At 35.7% G+C, this 21,670-nt stretch overlaps 1 protein-coding gene across 14 annotated transcripts in view; it reads left to right on the top strand.

Moving 5' to 3' along the window:
• The window catches only part of PPFIA2 (PTPRF interacting protein alpha 2), a 279,612-nt gene that overhangs the window by 69,384 nt on the left and 188,558 nt on the right, over positions 1-21,670 (top strand). For 2 of the 14 annotated variants that reach the window (XM_072923125.1, XM_072923127.1), the window contains exon 1: positions 16,684-21,575. The exons of 7 other annotated variants lie outside the window; for them this stretch is intronic. In XM_072923125.1, the coding sequence (XP_072779226.1) occupies positions 21,495-21,575 (81 nt within the window). In that variant the 5' untranslated portion in view covers positions 16,684-21,494. Of the gene's footprint in view, positions 1-16,092; positions 21,576-21,670 lie in introns of those variants that run through there. 5 more of the 14 variants (XM_012569035.5, XM_072923126.1, XM_072923128.1 and 2 more) reach the window with 4 other exon arrangements.

Raw genomic sequence — 21,670 nt, 5'->3', positions numbered from 1 at the left:
AGATGTTATTATGATGTAGGGGAATTGCGGTTTTCATAGACTTTCTGTTATGTTTGATATTTGTGTGTATTTTTCTGTACCAGCTCTGTTCCATGCTTTGTTTTCCAGACTCATTAAGCCATAAATATCAAATTTAAGTCATAAAAATGTCAGATATAACTGCTTCATTAAATGGAAATGAGGTGATAAATTTATGTGAACTGATCAGTTTACTCAAGGTATCACTAGTTTACATAAAATCAAAATAAATCAATACTAAAAATTCACTTTCTTTACTGTACTTCATTTTCAAGTGTATGTGGCATGCTCAGACCCTTCAGTGTAGTTGCTATGGCTCTGAACAACATGGAATAGCTGCTGAAATCAGGGCTGGTATTGCATGTCCATAATCAACGGTTCACAACTGTCCCAGCAAAAATACCAGCATCCATCAGGCAGCAGCATCACACTGACTTTGAGCATTTAGTATGCCAGAAATAAAACCTTTGTATAGGAGCAAAAATGCCTCTTGCTTAGAAACTAAATACAGGATTTCTTTGGTCTTCACTTAACAGCAGGAGAGATTGCCCTATGACAAACATTCTGTTGCACTGACACTATTTTAACATTTTATAAATGTGTGTATATACACATATGTATGCATATACACATATGTATGCATATACACATATGCATACATAAATATATATAATACAGATGTATAGTTTCAATTATGTAGATATGTATGTGCAGAATAATTTCAAAAAATTGATTCAATGAGTAAGTGCATAGATTTAAATTTTTGTCTCTTTCCAACATATAAAACTTTACAACAACTGGATTTTTTTGGGTAAATGCAGTTCAAAATGGATAGCTTGATGATTTACCAGTTCCAAATGGATAGCTTGATGATTTACCAAAGTACTTAAAAATACTTTGTATTACCAGAGTGAACTTCATAACCATGAAAATAAATTTTACATTGCCATTAAATGTCCCAGCCATCCTATGTAGCCATTGCTCGGCACTGTTATTTCATGTCAAATGGTGTGTGTTTAAAGTAAGCATTGAACCAGACTTAAACACATGCTTTGATATGTGACTCACACTTTAAAAAGAAAATTTCCTGAAAGGTTGCCCTTAAGCTTTTGAAGAAGTCAGACTATTTCTGATGGCTTTCTGAAACACTTCAAACTGTAGTTTTCTTTGTAGAAAGTAGCTTGTTCTTACTATTGCTGAGGGTAGGCTACAATGACAGACCACAGAGGTACCTTTGTTCCTATCCTGGTAAGCGTATTTTGTCTGTGCTCTGCTCATATCTGTGTATTGAGGCTAAAAGCATATATTAAAGTCCTAAAGTTTTAGCTACAGTGAATGCAGATCAAAATAAGTGCACACTGCATATTACAGTCTCATCTGAAAGACCAGTAAGGGAGACCTTTTGGTGAAATGTAACAGAAAATTACAAGCGCTGGCAAGAAGAGAAGACTGGCCGTCTAACAGTCTGGTATGCCCTTTAACCATGCTTACACATACCTACTTCCACAGATAACACAAGAAACATTGAATGATAGTTTGAGTATCCATTTACAATAGAAATTACCTTTTTGTTGGTGTCACTTTATTTGCAGGGCTATTGTTCTATTTTAAAACTTGAAAGTAAAGATGGAAATTAGAATTTGGGTAAGCTCTGATTTTTTTTTTCCAGTATTTTTTAAAATTTATTTTATCTTGCAATGCTAAATCATCTTTGCATGAAGGTAAATGACCATTCTTTAATTTGAAACTTACTAAGTTCTGGTAGTGAAAACTCACAGAAATAGGCTATGCATATTCTGAATTCTGTGGCTTTGAATGACTATTCTAGTGGAATTGGCATTTGTTGCCTTTCCCTATTTAGCTGCTGCTGCTTTGCAGTTTTGGAAAGCATGTTTTCTCTCTTATGTTGCTCAAAAAGCGATCAGATGATGTTCTGAAACAAATGCTTGCAGCAGCTTCAGATATTGTCACCTCTCTAATAGGCAAGAGATGCCTACTCTAGGTCTGGGTCAGCTCAAGTTTTCACAGAAACAAAGATGTATTTTCATTTCAACCACTGGAAATCAGAATCCAGTGCAACAATGCAAACAATTTTGATTAGTAGTTTGAGCTAATATTGAAGCCTACAAATTGTAATGTGCAACAGTGAATCTCTGTTTGTGAAAAAAGCAGAATACTATAAATGAGTATACATACCACTATGTCTAGTTTGAGAAAGTCATTGCCTTTAGTCAACGTCTGTTCATGTTTAAGATGTGTGAAAAGTTTCTTAGTGTTAGGAACAGCTTTTCCTCTTTTGGTATGTGTGATGGGTGCCTCCTTCTGAAATCACACATAGTAGTACATCTGCCTGGAATCTAAGAGCCACAGCTTTACTGGAGTTGTAAGGAAGGTGGTGTAATTTTATGTTTGTTTTGTCTGAGGGCTTTTTCTCCCATGCTTAATTATTTCTTATTTAGAACACTGCTTGAAGTTTTGTTTTCTTATGTTTTCTCTTTTTATATATACTGCTATTACAGCATAATATTCAGATTTTAATGCACACAGCAAATGCATCAAAACAAAATAATAATAACAAAAACCCAAATCTTCTTGTTCCTCTCCTTCTTCAAGTATAAAAAAATTCTAGTTTCTTTCATGATCTTGGCTTTGTAGAGTTAGTTACTCAATCCTATAAAAGGCTGTGGGATGTGTACTCCTACCAGGAGTAGTTCTTATCTTTTATTATGTGTATCAAAATAATTTCAAGAATCTGGGCCTGTATTATGTAATGTCAGGATTGATACTCATCCAAAGAGATCGTTAAAACATGCAAGCTGACAGGAGATCTGTCAGCACCTAATTTTACAAATGTTTGTAAGGGAATGTTTCCTTGCCAAAAGCTGGGTAAAGCTTTCCATCGTGGTTTAGTGAGGTGAATGTTAAGGCATTGTCTGTTTTCTGGTGAACTGAAAGAATGCAGCCATCAACTGCTTAAATTTAAGTCATAGTCTTTGTGTGGCCAAGAAATTGTGCTCAATTTCCCTGTTGTACTGTGTGTTACCTTTGATAAATTTCTGTAGATTTGTCACAGCCCTGGCAAACATAGTCACTGGTGCTGCTGCTGGCTGCTTCTACTTCTAAACCTGAGGCAAAAATTTTCAATTTACCTGAGTTGCTTTGATATAGAGCAATTTGTGCACAATTTTTAAAAACCACAGTTGCTTCTGACATCCACTGGCTTTTCAGTTGCCCACAAGTCCTTTTCCTTGATTCCGCTCCAACAGGCAGGCGGTGTTTGCAGGTGGGCATTTGGGAGGTTGAAGCATATGTGTAGAATACAACACATCTATACAGGTGTTATGTGTAAGCCAATTATTTCTGGCACAGAAGTCTAGAGAAGCTCTGTACATGCCACAAACTTCCCAGTTTCAGAGATCCTATTCCTTCAATTTTTTTAAAATCATTCTTGATTGGGGACTTTGGTGTTTCTGTCTGGTTGCTGCAGGTTTTCTCGGTTCTGTTTGGCCTGGCGGGGTACTGTGACAGATCCCTGGCCTGTGCTGAGCTGCTGGTGCTCTCTGTGGTCCCGTGACTCAAGAGAAGAGGTGACTCCCACCAGAGTGTGCTTTCCTTGTCATGCGCTTGCTTCTCTTTCCATTTTGCCACCCACTTGCAGAGAAGGAGCAAACATGTTCTCCCAGATAAGCAGTGCATAATTTTGTATGTCATGAAACAAGAATGCTGGTAACAAATGGCAGAATTTGCATATTTTGATACTCTGTGATTGATGAATTTCACATTAATAATTTCAAAAGAAAACATTAGTACTGACTTTTCCTGCAAAGAGCTAGAAAATTCTAAAACAGACCTCCTATACCCTAATACAGACAATTCAGATATAATTTCAGCCTCATGCACTTTTCAGCAGTGTTGTTACAAATGTCATGTACATAATAATGCCTCTAGAGAACAGATGTTACTATGTCTTTTGTACAGTTCTTGCATGAAACAGAAAGACACACAGTTTGGTGCAAATTTTTCACAAGGGATATGAATACTTGTCCAATTTCTGAGCTTTAAAGCTCACTTCAGTATGATGATATATTTGCTATTTTAATGAGTTCAGTAGTCTAAAAACAAATTGAAAAAAAAAATGCATGAGAAGTACTTGGTATTCCTATCTATCAGTGATTTTGAAGGCTCATCTTAAACCTTTATCTAAAGTTGCTTAAGTGCAGATATTTTTGCAAGACTGGACCTCTAGAGACTTTTCATGAGTTAATGCCTGGCCATTTTGCTGAGCTTTAAAAAATCCAGAAACTAAGAAAATGGTAATTCAAAATTATGTCCCATATTTTTCCAGATGAAACATTTTATGTATTAAAAATATTTAACAGTTTACCTTACTGCCTTTTCTCTTGAATGAGGCAATAAATCTATTTAATTTTGTTAACAGCCATAACAGCACTTCAAAGGACACCTGATTTACTTCCTCTGTAATTTGCCTTCAGCTTCCATTAGAATTGTTTATCACCAATTTTAATCAATACATAACATAAAGTATTTCTAAAATTATATCTGTTTGCATTAGCTATAGAAGGATTATACTATACTACTATAATATATATATGCTATATATACTTATGAATTAGTTAAACTTTGTCATGTCTTTTCTGACAGGGAGAAAATAAGATATGGCTTACAGTAAAGTTTGATTTTCTATGTAGTTTATATTTATTGCTTCAATGTAATAATGAAACAGTAATGGACCACTGACCAAAGTAAAACTTTAATAATTCAATAGTCTGAATTTAAAATTTAATATTGAATAATTTTGGGAGGTTTTTTTTATATAAAGCTGACATGCTGATGCCAGCAAGTCAGGGCAACATATTCCAGACTCCTTCCTGGTTTTCTTTGATCTGCACCACCAATTACGGCTGGGGCAATCTGCGCTGTACAGCAAGCACCCATCCCTCATGGGTGGGATTTGTTTTCCCAGAAGCAAGTCCTGTGCGGCAGAAGGGCAACCCGGGGAGAGCCCTGGCAGACATCGTTTTTGCCAGCACCGTCCTTGTCCCAGCGAAAGCATCTCCCCAGAGTTAGTGCCTGTCTCCAGCTGTGGCAAGCCCCTTTTCCCCGCAGGTGGAGGGCACCCCGGCGGAGTGGCGGGGAGGACGGCAGGTGGCGACCGGCGGCCAGCGACGGGCGAGCGCTGCTGCGGGCTCACGGCCGGCCGCGGGCGTCCTGGCTCGCTGGGAGGGTGCCTGCTTTTCTCGTGTCCTTTAACGAATGACTCTTGATAGGCATAAAGTGAGCTGTGCACATGAGCCTTCCCTTCCATGTCCACTGAAATGAAAATAGGCCTCTAAAGCTTCTGTGTCAACTTGGCTATTCTCTAAATATTTAGTGCCTGAGTGCTTGTTGAATCTGGAACATGGATCACTGTACCTCCAGGAAGCCATCAGGTTCCCGTGGGTTGCTGAATGTTGGTAGGTGTGCACTGACTGCTTGGCGGAGATTAGAAAGTGGGCCCTTATGTGTTAAACCGGATAGGCGTGTGCTTAAGGGAAAGCCTACTTAGTGACTGAGGGGCCGCTTTCTAAGCTCAGATACAGAGCATGCCTTGCCTGTTCACTGTATGTGGGGAACCATGATACTTGGGCAGAGATTAGTGTGGAATTCTGACATAAGTTGATAAGTATTTTAAGATGAGTTATTGAACCATAGAGGTTGGGTGTTGTTCTCTTCTTTGTAAGTATATCAGTGGCTTTCCTAAGCATTTTTCTAAAGCCTCTATTTAAAAGCCAGTATGCAACTCTGATGTGACCTTTGGTAGGATGACTCACAAATTATTTTGGCATGAATAGTTTGATACCCATATTTTTCCTCTTTGTATTTGTGATTACAAGTCATATGGGGATAATTGGTTTGTTTTAGAAGAAACCACAAGTCAGTGAGAATGCTACATCTTTCACATAAGGTGAGTTCCTTTGAAGTGTGTTCCCATTTACTTGTTTTTCGCTTTGTTTTCCTGTCTTTCTTCCTGAAGAAACACCCTCATCTTTCTGAAGATGAAACTTTGTTTTCTTAGTACTTCATAATCATCATAGAAGGCTGATTTTTAAAAATTCCTTAATCGACAGGAACTCAGTGCAAGACACAGGGGACAAAGTAATATTTAAATATTTTTAAGTCTTTTCCATTTATGTAATCTTTCAGCAGTAGGAAGTCAAAAAGCATTCTGAGTTTTGCCATGAACCTTTTTCACTTCACACAGTGCTGTTGTGCTTACATGCTGCTCACAGAACCCTCCCTCTGCTGATTAGATAGCATAGAAAAAGACTAGCTCCAGCTTTTTCTTATCTGAAATAGTAAAATATAAAGCTTCTTAGTATTCATTGGGCTAGACAGTTCTTTTGAACATTTACATGTACATTAAGATGCTTCTATGTTGAATTACAGGGAAGATGCAATTCAAGAGGGTTAAGTCCTGACTTGGATGGTAGATTAAGTCTTTTATTGATGTCAGTCAAGTAAACAGTTCACTGTTGTTACCTCATCCTTTTATTTAAGTAGCCTAGTTCCAGGGGGAGAGTTCCTTATCTTCCAGTCTAAGCCATTTTTTCCCTTATGTCATCTTTGCAATATCTCTGCAGTAAATATTCTGTGCCAGCAGAAACGCTGTTCCTCCAGGCAGCCTTTCCTTTGGAACAGTTTTGAAACCTACTCATATAGTATAACATTTTTTTGAAATAGCCTAGTTGCTTCTGGTAAGTTATTAGGGGATGCATTTCAAAGTTGCAGTGTCCATAGTGTGTGTGTTTGTTTCAGGGTGTAGGTCAGTGGTATTTTCTGTATTAGCTGGAGGGAAAAAGTAAAATAATTTTCTTCTCTCTGTATGTGTTTCCAGGACTGATGCATCACAGTCAGTAGAGTAGAAAGGGCTGCACAAAACTGTACCATTTTTGACTCTTCTGTGGATAGGAACAGGTCTGAGTAGCCTTAGACAAAACTCCTGTGTTCTGCCATCTTCACAACAAAACATCAAAAGATCTGAGCCAACTAGACTTTAATGAAAGCAACATTTTCTTAATAGTTTCTATAAAACTAGCATACCAAATTCCTGAAGAAGCCAATATAAAGAGAAACAAGCCAGTAAACAAAATAAACCCCATGTTTATCAATGCCTAAACCGAAACACGTTCATTGTATAGCCTACCAAATCCATAGAACAGAAACATTTATGTTAACTGTAACAATAGAAAAGGTCTGGTGTAGTGTTGACAGCAGCATTTAATAAACATTATAATTGATCACACTTTTCATAAAGGAATGAATGAGCAAAAACCTTCAGTGCTCTCAATTTAGCCACATGATCCTAGCCCAAGCTTAGGCAATAAATCCTCAACCAATCATCAAGTAAATTATCATGAAAGCATAAATATTACAGCTTTAAGACTTGATCTAGGAAACACTGAAAATTGTCAAATCATTAATGTTCTGTCAAAAGTTATTTACTCTTATAACTGACAGACTAATTTCCATTCTGTAATTCTAAATTTTTAGGGCAATTTTGTTTGCTACTGGAAGTAATTTCTTTTAATGAAGAACTAATTAAAAAATAAAGACTTAGCAGTGGAGACTTTTCACTTAGCACAGCTCAGCTGCCAGAAAAATATCCATGTCCTCCCATTTGTAACAGGTGCTGAGCACCCATCTTTTCTGTAGAAGGTGATAGGATATGAGTATGCTCAAAATGTATTGAAAAGGGCCTATGGTTAGCAACACCTCCTGGCAATCATTAACTGAAACAAAAAGGGGGAGAAACAGGTTTTAATTAAAAATTGCTTCTTCAGAGTCAGCTGCTTGTAGCTGCTTATTGCTGAAGGTTGAAATAATTTGTGAAACAAGAAGACGGAAAAAAGTACATCAAGTTTATAAAATCTTGGTTTTTTCAAGTAGAGGCACTTGCAGTTTGATGCAGTACTTCTGTCCGCAAGATTGAATATGATATGTATTTTGGTAATTACATCAGGAACACTTCCTGAAGGTGGTTGTCATTTGAACTCTGCTATGCCACTGATTACAGCTGTTAAGAGTGTGTGTGGCAAGGGAGCAGAATGAGAAAAATCCTGCATTCTGTCTATAGCAGGTGGATGCTTCTCTGGAGCATGCCATGCTGCCTCTGCTGTAGACTACCTTGCGTGTTTTGATAAGGTCATAAATATAAATCTTAACAGAAGAGCTGGTCTTGACACATTCTTAACACTTGAGACCATCAAAGGTTTGCAGTTGTCAGGAATTCCCATTAAGAATGATAAAATTTCTTTGGTCATGTAATATTATGCTGGATGTAAAATTAGTAGTTTTGGCCACCATTTGCCAATGTCAGTCTGAATTACTGATATATAATAAAAAGGAAGAAACAACCTCATCTCAAGTTGCACGGAAGAGACCGAATCACTGGGATGCCATTGTAATATGGAGAACTACAGATTTTTCTGTATGGGTGTTAGCAACATTAAGTTATTTTTAAGACCAAATCCTAAGAAATTAATTACTTTCTTGTTTAAAGAGCAATATCAAAATGCCAATAATTTAAAATCCCTTTTAGGAGAAAGGGTTTCAGGTCACAGAGAGTGTCATCATCCAGAGAAGTTCATTATGGTACATTTTAGGAAATGTGAAATAAGTCTCATAATACATTAATCTAGAAAATTTTCACAATGAAGTGACCTGACAAATCAAGAAAAGAAACCAACCCAAAAGTGCTGTGCAACTACCTCTTTCTATTTCTGTAAGATAAGAAGCACAGCCACACCACACAGTTTTAATGCTTAGGAATAAAAGGAAAACATGGACAGGCTGTATCAGGTCAAAGCCAGTTGCATGAGTTTCAAAAAAGCCAAATGCTGGGACCTGCTCTTGAGTCACAACAACCCCAGGCAGTGCTGCAGGCTCAAGCAGAATGGCTGGGAAGTGGCCCAGGGATAAAGTAGCTGGGGGTGCTGGTTGTCAGCAGCTGAATGTGAGCCAAGGTGTGCCCACGTGGCCAAGAAGGTCAAATAGCATCCTGAGCTGGATCAGCAATAGTGTGGCCAGCAAGACTAGGGAAGTGCATCCCCCTGTATCCAACACTGTACAACACTGTATTCGTGGCTGCACCACGAATTCTGTGTTCAGTTTTGGGCTCCTCACTAACGAATGACATTGAGGGGCTGAGTATGTTGAGAGAATGACTGACAACAGAGCTGGTGAAGAGTCTGGAGCACAAGACTTATGAGAAGTGGCTGAGGGAGCTGGGATGGTTTTTCCTGACTCAGGAATGACCTTATCCCTCTCTCCAACCACCCAAAAGGTGGCTGTATCCAGGTGGGGTCGGTCCCTTCTCCCAGGCAAACAGTGGAAGGACAAAAGGCAGTGGCTTTCAATGTCAACAGCTAGAGATAACCAAGTGAAGTGAAAAGTAACTATTATCCATGGTACCCATCTGCATTCTCTTACCAAATACAATGTTGCATTCTTCAGCCAAAAATGCAACTATGACACTGCATCCAGTCTGATTTATCTTGACTGAAGGTTTAGAAATGGTTGGTATTGATCATTCATATCCTATCTTTAATTTCCCTAAACACCAAATGATTTTCAACAGTAAATGGAAAATGCATGAAAACTTTTACTGTGTTCCATAACTTTAAACCTTCTGGAAAGGCTTAGCATGTTTATATGCAAGTAAATCCGATAGTACTGGGAAATGTTCCTGGATGGTCAAACACAATCATCTGTAGTAATCTGTTGGCCCAGACTCTGGCACACTTTTCATTCACACTAATTTATACTTTTTCCAAGCAGTTACTAATTATGGTGTGGGAATAGAACTGTTTCAGGGGCCATTCCCAATAAGCAGTTTGCATGCAGGCTCTTTGGACACTTCAGTGTTGACTAACATATTAGTGTACTCTACTGTGCCAGTTGGCTGCAACAATTGGGAACTTTCCCAAGCACATTTAGTTTAGTCCTATAAATATAGCTTTCCATTTCCCTCGAATGATGTCACAGCCTCCATGCCAACTCTGTTACCTCTCCTGTTTCAGCTTTGATACATTATACCTGCCTTTTTCTTCCTCTATTAATTGCAATTCTAGAAATGGGCAGTAACAGTGAAACACAGTAATATTTGGGATAGGATTGCTTGGGAGGATGATCTTTGTCTAAACTAAAGCAATAAACAACTGATATGAAAAAAGAGTAATTTGAAAGGGTATCCAGGAAAGAGATTTCAGTGTGTTTACAGTTGCTGGCAACATAAAAACTAATTATTAGCCCTCATGAAAAGGGATGGTTTTTAACCATGGGACTTGATCAAACATGTCATTTTAAATTGAAGTATAGCACTCAGTGTTGCAAACTGAACATTTTTTTCTAATAACCTTTTGCTCATTTTGTTCTAATTACCTTTACTATATTATCTTTCATATACATTAATTGCAAAAATAAAATCTCAGAAAATAGGAAGACGTTTTGAAGGTTCTTGTAAAGCAAATTAAGAGTTCACTGGTTATTTTAATATGTGAACAGTTCAAAGATACAAGAAGCAATAAAATATTAATTTGCACATAAACCAAAGTTCATCTGTTCAAATATTACAAGGCGGAGTGTATATCATAGAAGCTTATGGGGCGATAATTGAGAGTGAGTCATCAGAAATTTTTTAAAAATAAAATCACAAGTTTTATTTTAATTGTTGACTCATCTGCAATTTATTTCCCCAACTGTTCTATCTTGCTTGTCTGTCAAACCAGGTCCATGATCATAATCTTTTCACTTAAACAGACTGTGCAAATATTGAAATTAATAAAATATCTTTCTGGGTCAGTGTCTGAAAACTTGGAGCTAGAATTGTATTTGTGCTGGTCCAATTTGCTTTATATGCCACCTGTTTATTCTGAGGTGCAAGGTTGTTCAATCTTAGGAAACCACACTTAACTGCAATTTCAGTGCCGCTTACCATGCTAGAAGTTTAGGAGTAAATGGATGGGAGTAGGAGTAAGATAAAATGTTTCCTTTTGATTTCCATCTGGCTGTGCAGAGAAGGAACAAGATATAGTCCATCATGGTAAGCTACTGTCTAGAGATGTAGACAAGACAGTGAAAATAATCAGGGCTAAGAAGGAATTTTTAAGTGAAGAGAGGCTATCAGGATTAGCACTGTTTAGTTAAAGATGAAAGAAACCAGGATGTATTTATTTAAAATGTAACTTCTGTAGAGGAGCTGCACTAAAAATGTATCTATTTCTTTTCTTTAGAGAAGAGAGGCCAGTGGGTGAAGATGAAAGATGTGTAATTTTTCTATGGCCATCTTTCCCATAAGATATTGCTGAGAATATGTCCTACATCAGACCCAGGAAAGGACTAAATCTTTATATGGACAATGCAGGTTAAACCTGTAGTTGGCTCTTTTGGTACCTTTTTTTTCCTTCAAAAGAAAATTCTTAGTGCACTAATGTTATGAGAGTTTTCTACATGTGACAAATATGGTTTTACTATTCCATTTATCACAGATGCCTATATGTATACATTTTAAGTTCAATATAACATGCTCTGCAGTTTTTTAAAGATTTTCTGTGCCACTTTAAGAACATACTAATTAACATTGCCACTGTTTGACACTAATCAAAATTTAAAGCTGTTGCATGAAATTGCATGAAATATTATATGTGAAACTCTGTGAGGTTCTAAAAAAATATGAGCTGTGAATTGTAATAAATGTCTATAATATCTGTTTAATGTTCGTAAGAAACCTGTTCATGCTTCAGTGAATGTGAAATAAGCATAGATATAGTACTAGGAACTAGGAACTGCCTGGCCTGAGGTTGCTTTATTATTTAACATTGTGGATGTGATATAACTTGTTTGTGTCACACTTTAATAAAACATAAATAATTTTGCAGTTGATTTTGCTGTACTCCACAGTCGTTTGTATCTTAGTCTGGGATGTTAATCTTCCATGTGATTATAGCAGCAGACTTAATCTGGGTGTGACTGAATTTGTTGCTGCAGATGATGCTTTTCACATAATTGGTTTCAGGAAAGTAGGGAAAGCCATTTTTGGGGTTTGTGTGGTTTTGGTTTTGCTTCACATAGTTATAGAAAAATTATTTCTGATAGTAATTTTCCCTTGGGTGTACTTAATCAGTGGTGGGGGTTTTGTCATTTATTATAATATCTTCTTGTCATGTTTTGATAACTTATTTAACATTCAGTTCAGGCTCCCAGGGTAGGATTCACTGCACCTAACTTCAGATATCTAGAGCGTAGGCATTTCTGTCTTTATTGCCTCCCACCTCTGTAGTGTGATTCATCTCAAACTAAAATAGACATCTAAAATAGGTCAGAAACAGTGCCCCTTGAAGGTGCCTGTCTTTGTTGACTGTAAAGGGAGCCTGTGGTAACACACAAGAGACACGGTCTCTTCCACTGCAAATAAAGTCTAGCAGAAGATGCCAAGGTTAATTTCTGCCATTGCTTCCATGAAAGAAAGAAATGCAAAAGCTACCTTCCCTTGTTAAGGAGATTTCAATATGTCCTTGTTCAATAGCAGCCACATAATTCCCAGCTTTCCATCTACTCTCATTCCACCTGAGATTCTGTCTATGAATATTTTTCTTCTTTTGATCTAGAACCTTTAGAGTCATACCACTAAGCTTTAAGCATTTTCAAAATGAACTGTGAGTTCAGAACAGGCAATAGTAATCTTCTCCCATATAGAAGGGACAAGATCTTCTTAGATGAGAGCAGTACACTGTTAGTATCATAGTGTTTAATTTCGGTTTCACTACATTTTTATGCCTTTGTCAAGTAGCTATTTTTCCCGTCCAAGGGTAGGTTTTTAGACTGTGATCCTTAATAATAACAGTTCTATCTTCATTTAATATTGGCACAAATGCTTGTTGATTATCTATTCATCTTCATCTCAGTTTTCTACCTTGAGATACAGGTTAAACCATAACAATGTTAAGAACTTATGCATTCCACTGCTGATACGTTTATGGCACTTTTTAGATGCATGGCAAGATGAATCGTGAATAATGCTGCTTAGTCACTTGCATGATAAATTTTGAAGTCATCCTGACTGAATGCAGAAAGGAAAAAGATAATAATTTTATTTTCCTATGTCCTAGAAATACTTACTATCCTATCCTACTTTTTTCTTTCCAAAGCATGTTTAATAAAGCAAAAAGGTGATGATTGTGAAGATTAAGATTTGGAAAGTCCTTTTTTGGGGATTTAGAAAGTTTTGAAACCATTCAGCCTGAAGATTGGAAAAATGGTGGTTTTATACTGTTGTCTATTGACTTTTCTTTTAGAATTTTCAGGAAGATAGAGTAACTGAAAATTTACACTAAAACAGCATTAATCAGCATGGCATATTCTATAATTGCCCAAGTCTGAATTAAAAACTAAATAAAAAATAAAATCCCCCAAAATATTTAGTTCAATTGGATTCACATTTTCTAGCACTGGGAAAGTATCTTTCAGCTGTATTTTTATTATCATGATTTTTTCACAGAAAAATGCAATTTTCCTTCTACTTAATATAGCTATGCAGTTGCTGGATCATTCTATATTTTTATAATAGTTTTTAAGGGGAAATGAAAGTGTACTGATTCAAGATCTGGAACAGCCATTTGCCCTCAAGATGGTATTGACTGTTTTGTTTTATAGTCCCATATCTTTTCTCTGCTGGAAAGATGATTTTAGACAGTATCAGTACACACACACTGCCACTGTACTTTTAGAAGGGAAAATGGCATCAAGTGGTTAAGGACAAGCACAGATAGGATACATTTTTAGAAGAGACTTTTTCTGCTTTCTACCATAACCACTTATAAGGCCATATTTATGACAATGAAGAAATGTGCATCATAGCAAAGTCTTGAGGTCTTCTCAAGCTAATATGTTATTACGAATTAATGCAACATACTTGAAAAAAAAAAAAAAAAGGCAAGAAAAGGTTTATTTGCATGTATCTAGCTATAAAATGGAATTTTAAATTGTCTTTAGGAGACTACATTTTGTGAATAAAGTTGGAGCAATGGGTCTGGTATTTTCAAACTTACTCAGTCACTCCAAGTGCTTTGCCTCTTAAGTGAGACGTAAATGATCAAAATGGCATCAACAGGGCTGATGTGACTTAAGAGAGGCTATTCAGAGACTGAGTATCCTTGAAAATTAGATTAAAGATGTCATTGATTAAACTAATTCAATTAGTTACTGCTTGTGGGGGTACGACTGTCAATATTAACAGTCCTTCAGCAGATTCCAATTCCAAGGGTTGTGATCCCATTCAGGATTGTTGCTCTTATTACCTTCAGGACAGAAAAGTTACCAGGGTAAACCTACTTAAGGGAATTTCATTGAATCATCAGTAATATTTCAATTTTTTCACTATGTGAAAGAAGGCATGGTTTCGTAGTTTTATGGGTTTATTCTAGTTAGTCTTACTTTACAAGTTTGTGTTAATTTAATTCAGAAATATATTCACTGTAAGTATAGAAAAATTATGAAATTTTAATTGATAAAGTAAACAAACAGACTCCTTTTGCAAAGGCCTGCTGATGTCCACAATCCTTACTCAAGAGAGTATTTCCATTTCCCATACAAAGTATGGGACTAATCAGTCATGAATTTTAGCTTTTGATTCATTTCTCTAAGTTCTTACTCAAAGGACCATTTTAGCAACTTGCATCACTCATAACAAAAGATACTTTCCAGATGGAGTAGAAATAGAAATAAATAACTAAAACAATTGCCTTGGCACAAGTTTTCCTGACAGCCTTTATCTTCTAGATAAAATTCTGTTACTCATTTTCATTAGTAGTTTACTCTCTGAACACTTTTTATACTTCCAGAAAAGGACACATCTTTATGTAAAGATTGCAGAACAATTGCAGTATAAAATAAATTATTAGAATGAAAATGAATAAAATAATTCTGTTAGGAAGAAAAAGTATTTTCTGAAGGGAGGATAAGAAGGTTAGAGAGGATGGATATTCATAGTAAGTTGTAGTGCCTGAACACATTATCTCAAACTTGTATCTTCTGTTTTTCCCTCATAGGCTTTCATCCTATTTTTATCCTCCGGATGAGGTACATAATGTAAGATGTTCACTTAAAAAGAAAAAGCCACTCTGCTGATGATGATACATAGTCAATGATTATCATCTTATGTTCTTTCTTAATTTCACTCATCCTTAATGTACCATGATCCTTTGCAGTAATGTACATGATTGAGATTCCATGTTTGCTGATAAGAAACCGCTCGCATTTTGCCAAGTGCCGTGATACCACTGTAAATAATGTTGCAATATAATCAACTTAAAGCAAAACTGATACCTAAGTGATATGACAAACAGTGAAATAACAAACTGACTGTTTACATATCTTTTCTACTCTCTGGGATCACATTACTTTGGAGGTTTTGGTCTTCATTCATCAAGAGTTAATGTTAGATTTGACTGAAATGTTAAAAATGTTCATAATGGCAGTCACTTCTTTGATTCTATATAAAAAATTGTCTTTGATTCCATGGACTGTCTAGACTTTCTCATGAAATCTGTAGTAATATCAGAAAACAGAAATGTAGTCCTGGCATCAAAAGTGAATGGCAGAGGACCATTATATATAGCAAATATAGCTTAGTATCTGTGCTTTTGGCAGTTGAAACCCAAGAGTTGTGGAGAAAAGTAAATATCTGTTCAAATCAGGCATGAATTTACTTGCAGAGATAAATCTCTCAAGTTTTTGTAGTTTGGTTCACTATACTTTCTTGCAACCCTGCCATCCTCTCCTCGTTCAACTCTCACATTATGCTTCAAATCCATATAGTTCTCTATATACAAGCATTAAGTTTTCATTCCATCTCCTTTTTAGATTCACTCATTCAGTAACTGTCATCAACACATAACTTAAAAATAGATAAAACCAGTGTATATACTAGGCTCATTTCAGTTACTTAATAAGCCTCTGTGTACAATCTTGATTTACTGATCAAGTTATACAGAGATATACAGAGGAAGCACAGATCCAGTGCTGGAACTTGAATTGTTTCAAGAAAAATGGAACAGTGCTTGGAATATTCCATCCTGGCTTTTTTGAACCATGTGGAAAGGGAGTGAGATATAGAACTATTTAATTGTTAAGTCTTCAGAGTGGAAGAATTAATTCTTACACCTGTGATGACCAGAGTATTGTAGGGCAATGCTGCACAGGAGTCCTAGCTGTGGTCAAAAGTTGCTTGTCCAGAATACAAAATAAAAGGAAACTTGGTTCCTGCAAAAGCAATCAAATGGTATATTTTGAACTTAGTGTCATTATGGTTGCCTTCCGTATTTTTTGATTATGGACTGCATACTTGAGATAGGTTATACAAAATATATTCTGAATGAATGACTGTATTTATAAACTCGCTTAGATATTGAATGAGCAATTTTGATTTTGTTGACCTTTCATAGCATTGAGCGATTTACTGTTCATTAAATGAATTCTCAAGTTTGCCATTTAAAGGAAAAATGGTAATAAGAGTTTGAAATTGATTCATTGATGTTGACTGCTTTTTTCAAAGTAAATGCAATACATGGTAGAATATTTCAGTGTATGCAACAAAGCAAGTTTAATAATTAATTGTATTTGTATTTGCACTTCCTGTGAAAGTTTGTCATTGTTCTCATGATTGAAAGGGAAGCCATCATACAAAATAAACCTCCTGGGACACATTTTATCCTTTAGTATTTCTGACATATAACTTTTGCTTTTAATGGAAGATATGTTTTTCCTGCAGTGTACTTGTCAAGGATTATACTAATCTTTATGTTCAGAGTTAAAATAGAGCTCATAAGTTCATATTGCCTTGGTACCAGCACTTGTTCTTGTGAGACACTTCCCGGTACAAGTTGGTATTTGCCTATTCAGAAATAACAAAGACCAGTGATGGAAATATTGATAATTTATTCTTAATTACAGAGACAAGATGAAAAACAGGCTTTACTTATCAATAAGATAAGCTGATCTTTTTCTACCAGTTTTAAATTCTATAAGGATTTTCTGTTAGTACTAGAAGCCTGAAAGGGAGCAAGAATTTCATTCTATGTTTCATTGTCTTTAATTCTCCCACTTTGCTTTTTGGGAGCTATACCAGCTGGAAATGGTTAGTTTCTGAAACTGCATGTGTGTGAGTTTTATACATTCTTTAAAGTATATTCATTAGATTTTGGTTTTGTATTGCTTTGTTTATGGGGGGAAGAAATAAATATTTTTGGCATAGAACTTCATTAAATAAGCTGAAAGGAACTGTAAATCAATTTGGATATAAAAAACAATTCGACTTTGTGTGTGACTTCATGAACATAGTCCTTAAAATTTGATATGCAATTGAATATCTTTTTCTCTGAACTCTGGTAAAGGTTTAACATAATTTCCAGCCATTAATAGCTGGAAAACAGAACTCTGTAAACATTAAAATTTTTCAGTTTAAAGCAAAATCAGGATATTTTAGGCCAGATGAGTAACATATCATATGATACTCCCTCTATTTTGATGACTAAAACAGCAGTTATTAAAGAAACATCAATTCAAGTACAGTGTTGTCAATATTTGAAGATTAGTAGGATTTCTCTGAGTCTGAAGTAGAAGTGATAAGGTCTAGTGATTTAATGTGAAAGCTCTCTAATATTCTGAAAATCACACACACTTCTCCTGGAGGAAAGCATGTTTCTTTAACATGGTTTTCCCTGATTGAGATAGAAATGAGAATAATATGTGATATAAAGTCCTTTTTTTTGGATAATTACTCACCTAATTCAATAAGAGCTGGTGATTTAAATCTTAACTCAAAACATCTGCTTTATATAGCACTACATAGTCTGGAGAGAAACTACATATCACAAGCACTAGCACATTAAGAAGCTAAGTGTGTTCATCAATTTAAAAAAGTGCATCTTGTCTCTGCAGTCAAAAATAGAAGGATTTGTATTAAGTGTCCCTGAATTTTCAAATTTCTTTACATTATCATCCGATATATGCATATATATGCCTTCCTTTTTGATGTGTAACTTACTGGGTGTATATGTATATATATAAAATAAAACATGTCATACATTTTATACCTACTATCAAAAATCTTAGACTATCCATAAAAAAACCCTCTTAAAAATTAAATAATAATACTGAACATTTTGGAGAGTAGTATCTAACTGAAGTTAGATACTAAAGTTCAAAATAATTCATATGATATATATTCAGTGCTTGGTAACTCATACATTCAAAAGTAACTGGAACTAAAGCCATCTCAGAAGTGTTGCCATTTCTCATACTTTTAAACGTGTAGAACTTTTTATTTTCATGTAGGAGATTTTTTTCTTCAACTCCAATTATCAGTTTATGGAATAATTAAATAATTAGTTGAAAGATTCACAGGAGCAAATATTTGAATGGGGATTGCATCCTTTGTAAGTACTTCTGTCACTGAGCTGTAGTCATGGTCTTTAGGTGTGTTTCTGTTTGTCCTGTTGGGTCTGTTAAGTTTCCTTCAGTTCCATTTTCTGCTCTCTTTCAGTTCATGTTGCTTGATACCCTCCTTAGTCACTTGTTGCATTTAATTAGACATGCGAGACCTGGTTCCAGCTTCTTGTTCTGAGGAGATTGCTGAATCCCAGCTGCTGTCTTTCCTGAAATGTGTCTCTGTAATTGTGAACACTCATTCTTCTATACATCAGGTCATGCTTTACTGAATTTGCTTGTGCTCTAACTGCTTCCTGATAGAAGGCTAGTTTCATATTTTTCAGAAAAAAAATGCTGTAAACAAACAGCAATCTATTTCAATCTATTTTGAGAGTTACACCAAAATGACATTCTGATTCCATGAGGGTGCTACAAGAATATGATGTTGCCCATATTGCAGTTAGATAGAAGAAAATTCATAGTTTTTACCTTTCTTCACAAGGTCGAAGAGTTAGAACAATTTAGTGGAGGGTTAGAACAACTGCTATGCCTTCTCACCAGATTTGTACTGATTAGATAAGGAAATATGTTTATTGAAACTGAAATGCAGGCATGAGAAGCTGTTGCTTTTTTCTTTGTTGTGGTGTTGGTGACAGGTTTTTTAACTGCAAATTTCTTCACCTAGGCAGGAAAGCCAAAACAACAGATAAAAGACCAGAAGTAGTATTTTGAAAAGCATTTTTAAGTAACAGGCAGCCAAGACATGGTGTACAGTGATCCCAGTAAGAGCTCCCAATGGAAGGCTATAGCTAAAAGATGTACAATCCTAGAGGAACTAACAGGGAACTAGCAAGTCTAAATACAGGAGTAGTTATCATCATGAAAGGCGTTATTGTAACTGTGACTACAGTAGTTGGGTTTAATTGTGAATTAACTCTCTTAAGATTTAGCACATGCAAGTATAAGAAAATTAACTGAATTTTCTATATTGCTGGTAGAAACAAGGATTAAAAGTTATGAAAGCTGAAGCAAGAGAAATTCAAGTTAATAGGTACAGTTACTGAGTAGTGAAAGCCCTTGTCTGTTGGAGGAATGTGCATGGGATTTTGCACATGAATTCTTCAAATTATGCATTTAGTGAGAAAACTCTGATGTAAACTTCTTTCTTCTTCCAGGGCAAACCATTTGAAATCTCCATAAAATAAACTTTATTCATTTCACTGTGGAGAAATAGCACGTGTTGGGTAGGTATGTTATAAAGAAGAAAGTATCAGCTCATAATAAAAGATTCTCTACTCAGATTATAAACAAACTGATATCTTTCATTTGACCAGCTGAGGGGCTTCTTTGCTAATACAAGCATCTAGATCTTCTGGAAGAGAAATCAAAGAGGGGAGAATACACTGTAATCTGAAATCTAGGTATTAAGAAAATGTTCCAGACAGTAGTTTTGCCTTGATTCTGTAAATGTTATAGAAGCCATAACATGGTAATTATAAGAAATTGTAAGGTATGAATAGGATCTGAGAAGATTTTTTCTTTTTGGCTTACAAAATATTATTGCAGTATGCACTACTCTGACACATTCAAACAGACATTTCTGCATCTTTTCCAACTCCTTTCATAGTCATTTTACTTTAGAATATGCATTATCTCCTATTGCTAAAAGCATTAGGATAAAACAGAATAAAAAACATAGGCAGCCTAGCAACTCACAAGGCTTTTAGAATTTTGACAAGTTCCTTTTGAAAGTACCATTTATTAAGTGTTTTTTCTGTCTCTTTTAAACCTTGTGAATAAAATACAATGTGCTTGACAGAACATGCAAAGTTAGTTTTGTAACCACTTTACAATTTTACTCTTTTCTGTAACCCTACTTTCCAATTTTTTGTAAATTGAACACTTATTTTTTGTTGCTGAGAGGTGCCAATTTCTTTGAAAATTACTTTATCATCTTCATGTCTTTCAAATGATATGTGTTTGAAGGAAAGATGTGATGAATGATTTTTGAATGTTCAATGCAGGTGTTCACAAGTATTATCAGCTTTAAAAAATAACTTATTTAAAACATCCTGTATATAGCTAATGAATTAAGCTGTAGGTCTATAGCTTTGCTATGCACAGTAAGGCTCAGAATAAAATTCCAACCTTATACTTAGCAATGTTAAGTAAATCTTTCTTCAAGAGAGATTCAGACTGAAGATGAGAAAAAAATAATTAGGAAAAAAAAAAGAGAAAAGGGAAACTTCTAATGTATATAATATTTAAACTGACTATAGCTCTGTAAACAATCTCACAAGTATGTATTTTTCCCCAGTAGTATCAAAAATTAAGAAATGTGAAAAATACTAATTTGGAGAGCAATACATGATTTTTTTTCTAGACAAGACAGTTAAAAACCAAAAAAGCCATCTTTTTGTTATTTAAAGCAAGATGTATGTGTTAACATAGCTGTCAGCAACTGAAATGATAAAATTGTCATGGTTATCAAATACAGCTATAAACTGAACACGAGGCATGCTTCAGGTTAGTCAGAAGAGGTCCTCTGTTTTTCACTGTGCATGCTTGCTTGAAATGAAACTGTGTTTTATTGGTTAACTGGGATGCTTAGCATAATCACTTCACAAGGCTGTGGTGGAGGGAGGTGATTATCACTGAGAACAGATGGGCAGGTCCAAAGCGTTGCCAGATTCTGCACGAGCTCCATGTACTGTAGGTTCTGGCTCTCTTTTCTTTGGCATTTCTAATTTTTATTCATCGTGCATATTACAACGGGCTAGCTGAGCTAGAGGTCAGGGAGCAATGGCCTTACAATTTAGCTCACAGATGCAGGAGTGAGGAATTCGAAGCGCTGTCACTGTACGTCTGAACGGATGGGGCAGACAGAATTTTGTCCAATTGCCTCCCTAAATGTATAAAAGGATTTGTCTCCGAGCTTAGCACTCTGCTCTGCATCTGTAGCTCTCTGTGGATTGTACTGTGTGTGACCAGAAATGATATTCTCGGATATGAACACTGTCTCTGCCTCTCCTAAAGTGCATCCTCCTAATGGGACCCGGTTTTATACTTTTCAGGTAAGTGAACTTTAATAAAACTGAAAGGATTTAAAACAATAGGTAAACTTTGATTAAGAGTAGCTAATATGTTAACAGGCTTATGTATTCATTAG

The sequence above is a fragment of the Taeniopygia guttata genome, chromosome 1A (genome assembly GCF_048771995.1).
Source record: "Taeniopygia guttata chromosome 1A, bTaeGut7.mat, whole genome shotgun sequence".
Lineage (NCBI taxonomy): Eukaryota > Metazoa > Chordata > Aves > Passeriformes > Estrildidae > Taeniopygia > Taeniopygia guttata.
Note: the sequence above shows the minus strand (reverse complement) of the source record. Positions and strands in the feature narration are given on the sequence as shown.